We start from the raw sequence: 8,289 nt of genomic DNA, 5'->3' as shown, positions 1-8,289 counted from the left end.
GGATCAGGCCAATGGCCCATCCAGTCCAACACTCTGTGTCTCATAAGAACATAAGAGAAGCCCGGTTGGATCAGGCCAATGGCCCATCCAGGCCAACACTCTGTGTCTCATAAGAACATAAGAGAAGCCCGGTTGGATCAGGCCAATGGCCCATCCAGGCCAACACTCTGTGTCTCATAAGAACATAAGAGAAGCCCGGTTGGATCAGGCCAATGGCCCATCCAGTCCAACACTCTGTGTCTCATAAGAACATAAGAGAAGCCCGGTTGGATCAGGCCAATGGCCCATCCAGTCCAACACTCTGTGTCACATAAGAGAAGCCATGTTGGATCAGGCCAGTGGCCCCTCCAGTCCAACACTGTGTCACACAGGGGCCAATGTGTGTGTGTGTGTGTGTGTGTATATATATATATACACATACATATACACACTCACATATACACACACATATATACTGTGCAGACGTGGACTATTGCACCCTTCTTAAATCTTCGTTCGCGAAGCCAAGCCGAGACAGGGACAGAGACAGCCACTGATGGACCTCTGCTCCATATTTTTATCCAATCCCCTCTTAAAGCTGGCTATGCTTGTAACTGCCTCCACCTCCTGTGGCAGTGAATTCCACTCCTGTGGCAGTGAATTCCCTTTGGGTGAAGAAGTACCTCCTTTTATCCATTTTAACCTGACTGCTCAGCAATTTCATTGAGTGCCCACAAGTTCTTGTATTCTGAGAAAGGGAGAAAAGTACTTCTTTCTCTACTTTCTCCATCCCATGTTATACCTCAATAGACCCCATAACTGTGTTAGCCTTTTTTGTTGCTGCATCACACTGGCTGCTCATATTTAATTTGCGGCCCACCCGTACCCCCAAGATCTTGTTTCCGCACATTGCAGCCTCTTCTCTTCCACCTCCCCAGGTTCTTGCTCTGCATTGAATCCCCTCAAGCCTTGTTTCCTGGGGGAGAGGTAGGCCCTGCCTCCTGCCCATCAAGAGAGCCGAGGTGACTCAAGAATATATTTATTGATCTCTGCCCCCCCCACCCCAGAACAGCCTTCTGCAGCGTTCCTTGAAGCAGCGGCGAAGCCCTCTTGCCCCCCGGTGGGCAGGCAGTCCATCATAGCAGCTCCAGCCAGCTGAGGACCAGCCCGGCCCCTGCCAGAGACCAGGGGAGGCTGAGGGTGACCCGCAGGCTGGAGCTGCCCCCCTCAGGCCATGGGTCAAAGAGCTGGGGGGCTCCATGCATGGGGGCGTGGCTCAGGGGGGTCTGAGGCACCTGGAAGGGTCGGCCGGCCTGGGCCGAAGTGGTTTCCAGCCAGGACTGGAAGTTGGAGACACGAGTGTAGACCCCCGGGCTCCGGGCTTCTCCACAGCCTCGGCCCCAGCTCACCACCCCGACCTCGTACCAGGCTGGAGGGGTGCCGGTGCCGGGCGGGCGGCACATGAGTGGTCCACCACTGTCTCCCTGCAGCCGGAAGAGAGAAAAGGGAGGGGCGGGTGAGGGCAACATCCTAAAGGCAGACATCTTCAGGAAGGAAGGAAGGAAGGAAGGAAGTCTTCTGCCAAGCCTGTCCCCTCTTTCACCGACAGCCTCCAGCTTACTGGCTGACCAGGGAGCCCCCAGGATTACAGCTGCTCTCCAGACTTCAGAGATCAAATGGGTGCTCTGTGGCCCTGCACCCCACTGCTGGGGTCCCTGTGTCCCCCCAGGCTCCACCCCCAAATCTCCAGGCGTTTCTGAACCTGAATCGAGTAACCCTCCCCACCCCCACCCCTGCTGGCGGCTGTGGGGAGGGGACGTGGCAAGCAGCAGGGAAGGGGGGGGGAGCTCTAGTTGCCCAGCAAGCCCCCCCCCCCGCATGGCATTTGCTTGAGCCGCCCCCTCCCTTACAAGTCCCTGGCCTGCTCCTCTGGTGGCTCTCGGGGCCAGGCTTGTTTTTTGAGGGGGAGGAAATTAAAAAATGACACCTTTTATGGGCCATTCTGTCTTATGGTCCCATAGAACACAATGGACTCCATACCCCATTTGGCGCACCCCCTCTGCCCCTCCCAGATCCAGCCCTGCCAGGCTCCAAGGCCAGAATGCCCATCCTCTGGAGGAGGCTGCAGGCGCCAATGCCCAGGGGGGTGGGGTCTTTCCTTTCCCACCAACTCTTCTGCTGGGCCAGGTGGCGCAAACTGCACTGCGAGGGGAAGAGGTTGGGAGCAGGGCCTGTCCGGCCTGCCTGGATCGCAGCCCTCTCTGGCCTGGAGTGGCCCTGCAGGCAGCTCCCCCCCCCAGGTCTGGGGCCAGGCTGCTGCAAACTTTCCAGCTCCAGCCGCAGGCAGCAAGGCTCCACACAGCCCCTCCCCTTCCTGAGGGAGAATGTGCAGCCTTCCTCCAAGAACTCCCCCACACCAGAAGGGCACAGAGCACGAGAGAACGCAGAAGCGGGAGGAGGGAGGGAGGAGAGTGTTGTGTGGACGGCTGCCCTAATGGCAGATTAGAATGATGTTTATAATGTATAGATTGATGTTGATAAGTAAATTAGGTGGACTACAGCTAGGAAATGCATGTCCTTTTGTGATTTACCCAGATTTGCGGAAACACCAACTGGCAGGGAACTTTATTACCTTTTAAGGCTATCCAGACCAAATGGCCACGCCACAGCTTCACCATGTGATCACAGCCGGTTTGCCCTCTTAATCAACAAACTGCATGTATTTCAGCCCAGGATGCCTGATCCCCTCGTCTGATGAAGTGTGCTTAGAGAGCACACGAAAGCTTTCATTCTGAATAAAACTTGGTTGGTCTTAAAGGTGCACTTGACTCCCGCTTTGTTCAACTAAGGAAGCCAAGGCATCTTTGCAGAAGCAGCAAAAGGAATGCAGTTTGGTCCAAACGGGCTCTGGAATGCTCTCCCAGCCAGCTTCCCCCCGCCCCCGCCTGCACTCTCCCCATTTCCTCCCCCCATGCCCCCTTTGCCCTTTCAGCGCCCTCCCCCCCAAGCTCCCCCAACCTCCCCAGCCTTGGCTTCTGGGCCCAGAGCTGCCCTCGGAGGGGGCAAGGCGGAGAGTGCCCCCCTACCTGGCAGGCGTCCCGGCCCCCTTCCTCAAATCCGGCGCACACCATGTTTCTGGTCAGGGAAGGCAGCCAGCGTTTGCAAAGCAGCCAGTTCACCATGCCCACCTGGGCCTTCAGCAGGGTGTAGGAGGCCCGGTTGGTCCCTGGAAGAGAGGGGGGGCCCTGCCTCAGCCAGCGGACTTGGGGACTGCAGACCCAGGGGGGAGGCCACAGCCCCTCTAGCGGGCCCAGCCAGGAGGGGCCATCCCGCTGCAAAGGTGAGGACTCCCTCCCTCCCCCCACCAAGTCTGGCCCCCAGGGGTGAAAAGCAAAGCAGGCTGGGAAGAGCTGCAGGAGGGACTCTTGGCATTGGGCGGGGGGTGGGCAAACTGGCAGATGAAGCTTTGGGTGGGGAGCATTGGAGACCCCTCCCCCCACTTTACCTATCTGCTGCTGGAGGTTTGGACTGGCAGGAAGTGAGGGGGGGATGCTGGCCCCTAGTTTATTGAGCAGTGCTCCAGTCAGAGGTGATTGCCTAGGCTAGGGCATCAGCCTTCTGGGCACTCTCCCTGTGACTCGGAGACGTTATCAGTGGAAGGGGGGGCATCAGCAGCTAGCCTTGCCTAGGGGACCAGGCCTGGCTACAGTGTGGACTCACGTGGAATCCCATGTGCAGTTCTAGTTGCCTTGTCTTAAAAAGAGGAAAGGCGGAAGAGTCCAGGATGCCTCCATCAAGAAAGGGCGGCCCTGACAGAGGTTTGCAAATCCTGCATGGGGGTGGAGGAAGTGGACGGAAGCTTTTCCTTCCTTTCCAGCGAAGTTGTTGGGAAATGGGCTCAGAAAACAAGCTCTCCTTTACTCAGCGAGTAACTCACGGGTGGGGTGGCGGCAGGCAGGGGGCCAGAATGGATGGCTCTGCAGGGGAGTTAGTGGGCAGATAAGGGGGGCAGGGATCCACAGGAAGGCCTTGGCCTCCATGCCCTCATGGGGATTTCACTTTGGGGGTGGGGAGAGCTTAGTGGAGAAATGATGCCACAGGATCTGCTCTCCAAAGGGAGGGTGGGCGGGGGGAGTCTGAAGATTACTTGTCATCCCAGACTCACAGGTTGGCAACCCAGCCTCTGGGGCAACTGGTCGCCCGCCCTCAAGTGGAGGTAGGTGTTGGGTGAGAGGGATCCTCCACGCACCAGTCCGGCAGGTGCCCACCGAAGCAGGGAGGGACAATCCCAGTTGGGGGGGGGGGGTTCCAAGCCGCCAGTTCTTGAGTTCCAGGCCACCAATCCAGCCAGGAAGCGGGGGGGGGGGGAGAGGGGGCATTTCCCAGCATGGCCTGGGGCACCCCCCAAATGCAGGCTGGGTCCCTCGCCTGCCCACCCACCCACCGGCTTTGGTGAGCCCCCAGCCGGCCACGAAGCAGCTCTCCCACATGTCGTCATCAGGGACCGTGTTGCTGTCGGGCAGGCAGATGGCGCTGTGGTAGATGCTGTAGGGGAGGGGCTCCTGGAGGAGGAGCAGGGCCAGGTCGTGGTCGTAGGTCTTGGGGTGGTAGAGCGGGTGGCAGAAGATGCGGCGCACCCAGCGGGTGACGTTGTTCTGCCCCAGGACGTTGCTGCCGGCTGCCACCTTCAGGCTGTGGCTCCTGAGGGGAGGGAGAAAGGAAAGAGTCCAGGAGCAGAAGCTTTCGCAAAACACAGCTCTCTTTGTCGGAAGCAGAGGAGGGGAGGTTCGGGAGGCTTGCAGCGCTCCAAAGAGGGCTTTGAGAAGAGGGTGCGTGGGGGCTGCGGATGACGACGGGAAGGTCCCTCGGGTGCTAGACAGGCAGCCACCGCTGCTGGGTGTTCAGGGCTGGGCAGCAGAGAGGCCTCTGGGGCCCCAAGAGCTGTTGGCAGCTGGGCGAGGCCTGTGCCGAAGCCAGTCAGAAGCAGAGCTCCGAGGAGAGCAGCCAAAATAGTGCAGGCTTTCAGAGTCCTGCAGAATTCCTCATCAGGATGGGAAGCCAGGAAGTGGGTTTGCCGGGAATCTTCTTGCTAATCCCAGGGCCAACTGGGCTCATAACAACACCCATTCTCTGCCAGGAGAAGTAGTAGACCCAAGAGACTGGCAGAGACCCCCGTTAATAAATGCCTGCCTGCCTCCCACCTGGAATTCCACATGAGAACGTCATGAACTGGGCCTGCACTCTTTACATGCCCCGAGAGACCTTTCTTCTGGCTTCTGCATGCTGAGAAGGAGTTCAGGCTTCACTTACTGAAGAGCCACCAAACAGCTGGGGGGCTTGGAAAAGCCAGTGACACAGGCTGGGGGGAGGGGGGCTGCTGGGAAGAATGCAGGGAAGGAGGGCCCACGAGGGGAGGGGGCAGGGGGGAGGGAGTGTCTGCTTCTTGGCCATGTAGGAGGAGGAGCTGGCTGCTGGGAGCCATTTTGTTTCAGCCACGCTTTTATCGTGGGACTCCATCTTGTGCACCCGGCAAGGCAGAGGGACTAACTGGACTGCCCCTCTGAGGCACTTAGGAGAAGTCGAGGGTGTGGGGAGAAGGCCGTGGGTTTTCACTCCCCCCACCCCCGATGTCATCCTTGCTTGGCCTGAGGCCTGGACAGACCAGTCTTCCTTGCCGTTTGAAGGCTCCGCTGGCAACAGCCCCCACGCCTATTCAGACTCCCGACCTGCAGTGGGGCAGCACGGAGGGGTGGGGGGGGGGAGCCCACCGTATTGTGCAGTGGTGACGGATCCTTTCTCCAGGGTCCCTTCTGGGCCTGAAGCAGGAGGGGGGCAGGGACCCTGCATGGCACTGCAGGCCCAGAGGGCTCTGTGCCCCCCCCCCCAGTAGAGGAGCCAGGTTGGAGCCCAGAAGCCCTCTGGCAGCCCCCCCCCCCCCCAAATCTAACAGGGGATCCTGTTTGCGCAGCTGATGGGAGTAGCCGGGAGAGGAGGGGAGGGCCCACCCTAGTGGTTGCTGGGGCCTCCCTGCAGAAAACGAGGGGGGTATCCTTGTTGAGCAGAGACGGGGGGGGGGCATTTTCCTGGCCTGCAGGGGAGCAGAAGGAAGGGGGGAGGGGGCTTGTGGCCCTGCTCCTTCAGGCCCCCCACCCTCAGTGCAACTGCAGCTCCTGCCTCACTTCCCAACACCAGACAGAGAAGGGAGACCTCCAGCGACCTGGGGAAGGGGGGGGGGCTGGACAGCTGGCACTCTGTTTCATGTCATTTTGATTGAGGGGGGGGAGTAGTAGGGGAGAAGTATTCCCTGCCTCTCGTGTGTGGATTGTGCCTGGGACCAACACAGCGGGCTGCTACAACTTATTGCCAAGGAAGCAACCAAAGTTATGCCCAAAGCAAAGCTTGTGGATTCTGCCTGCCTGGGCACCCTTCAAGATCCACCCCCCCCCCGTGAGCCATGCCAGGAGGAGCCCCCCCCCCCCCCCGTGCTTCCAGGCCTCACCCCCCTTCTCCTGGGAGGGACAGGGGTGCAGGGCTGGGCTTCTAGAGGGGGGCTGGTCCGTCATCTCCTCCCCGCACAGTACCTGGTGGCATCCTGAAAGCAGTGAGCCGCCGAGAGCACCCACCAGGGGTGAATAATGGCTCCCCCGCAGAAGTGGTACTTGGGGGTCTGGATGCTGACCAGCCACGGCCATTCTCCAGGGTGGGCTTTGGTGCCCCCCACAATGCGGCCCCCGGACATGGGCGATGCCAGGGGCCCGTCAAACTCTGGCCGAAAGCCGCAGGCTGAAGAGGAGGAGAGAAACAGAGCCCTGGTGAGGAAACTCTCTGCCCCCCTCCCTGCCCAGAGACACCCCCAGCCCCGAGTCCCTTGGGGGGGTCAGCCTGGGGCATCCTGGTCAGAGGAGGGAGGGGAGATCACCCCAGAGAGAGGGAGGGAGGGGAAGATGCCGGGGGGGGGGTGGAAGTGGCCAGGGGAAGGGCACAGGTCCCCCCCCCCAAGTCCCAGTACCTTTTGCCCAGGCCCCAGCCCCTGGGACGAAGACCAGGAGGGCGAGGAGGAGGAGGAGCAGCAGAGGGGCCATTGGCTGCACTCAGAAGTCCATGGCAGCCGCCCGGAGTGGGAGGGGCCTCTCGGCACACCCTGTGAGGTCACAGAACTCTGGCAAATGATGTCACAGCCATGGCCCCTCCCCCACAAGTCTCTCAGGGCCAGCCTTCGCCCTCCCTCAGGCCTGTAGCTACAGTGGGACCCTGGGGGGGCCAGGCCACCCCATTCACATCTATATGGCCCCTCCAGTCACCCCCACTGGCCACCTCCCTGAACAAGGGCACCGTTGCTGCTGGAGGGGCTTCTGATGGGCAGGGGGAGGGAGCGGGGGAGAAGCCCACTTGCAGCCAGCTGGGAGGTTTACTGAGTTAGCTGGGGGGGGGGCTGTAGCTTGAGAAGCAGAGAAAATGTTTTGGGCCAAACCAAATACCCCCCCCCTGGGCCCCCCAACAAAAATGCTGCTAAAGGCCCCACCTCGGAGGTTGTGTAGCCTGGAGAGGAGGCGGCTGAGGGGTGATAGGATCACCATCTTCAAGGACTTGAAGGGCTGTCCTAGAGAGGATGGTGTGGAATTGTTTTCTGTGGCCCCAGAGGGTAGGACCAGAACCAGTGGGTTGAAATTAAATCAAAAGAGTTTCCGGCTCAACATTAGGAAGAACTTCCTGACCGTTAGAGGGGTTCCTCAGTGGAACAGGCTTCCTCCCTGGGAGGTGGTGGACTCTCCTTCCTCGGAGGTTTTTCAACAGAGGCTAGAGCGCCATCTGACAGCAATGAAGATCCTGTGAATTTAGGGGAAGGGTTTGTGAGTTTCCTGCATGGTGCAGGTGGTTGGACTAGATGACCCTAGAGGTCCCTTCCATCTCTATGATTCTATAACTTCCTGACCGTAAGAGCGGTTCCTCAGTGGAACAGGCTTCCTCCTTGGGAGGTGGTGGGCTCTCCTTCCTTGGATGTTTTTCAACAGAGGCTAGAGGGCCATCTGACAGCAATGAGGATCCTGTGAATTTAGGGGGAGGGGTTTGTGAGTTTCCTGCATTGTGCAGGGGGTTGGGCTAGGTGACCCTGAGAGGTCCCTTCCAACTCTATGATTCTAACTTCCTGACCATTAGAGCGATTCCTCAGTGGAACAGGCTTCCTCCTTGGGAGGTGGTGGGCTCTCCTTCCTTGGATGTTTTTCAACAGAGGCTAGATGGCCATCTGACAGCAATGAAGATCCTGTGAATTTAGGGGGAGGGGTTTGTGAGTTTCCTGCATTGTGCGGG

The 8,289-nt window shown here is 59.4% G+C and overlaps 1 protein-coding gene across 1 annotated transcript; it reads right to left on the bottom strand.

The window, feature by feature from the left end:
• Positions 1-1,115: 1,115 nt before the first annotated feature.
• Positions 1,116-6,768, bottom strand: LOC132584565 (serine protease 55-like). Its single transcript, XM_060256468.1, has 4 exons — positions 6,561-6,768; positions 4,424-4,680; positions 3,066-3,205; positions 1,116-1,463 (listed from the first exon to the last, which is right to left on the bottom strand). Exons 1-4 carry the CDS (start codon positions 6,716-6,718, stop codon positions 1,116-1,118), a joined length of 903 nt encoding a protein of 300 aa, XP_060112451.1. The 5' UTR covers positions 6,719-6,768.
• Positions 6,769-8,289: the final 1,521 nt, after the last annotated feature.

The sequence above is a fragment of the Heteronotia binoei genome, chromosome 15 (genome assembly GCF_032191835.1).
Source record: "Heteronotia binoei isolate CCM8104 ecotype False Entrance Well chromosome 15, APGP_CSIRO_Hbin_v1, whole genome shotgun sequence".
In the NCBI taxonomy this organism is placed as follows: Eukaryota; Metazoa; Chordata; class Lepidosauria; order Squamata; family Gekkonidae; genus Heteronotia; species Heteronotia binoei.
This window is presented reverse-complemented; position numbering and strand designations above follow the sequence as displayed.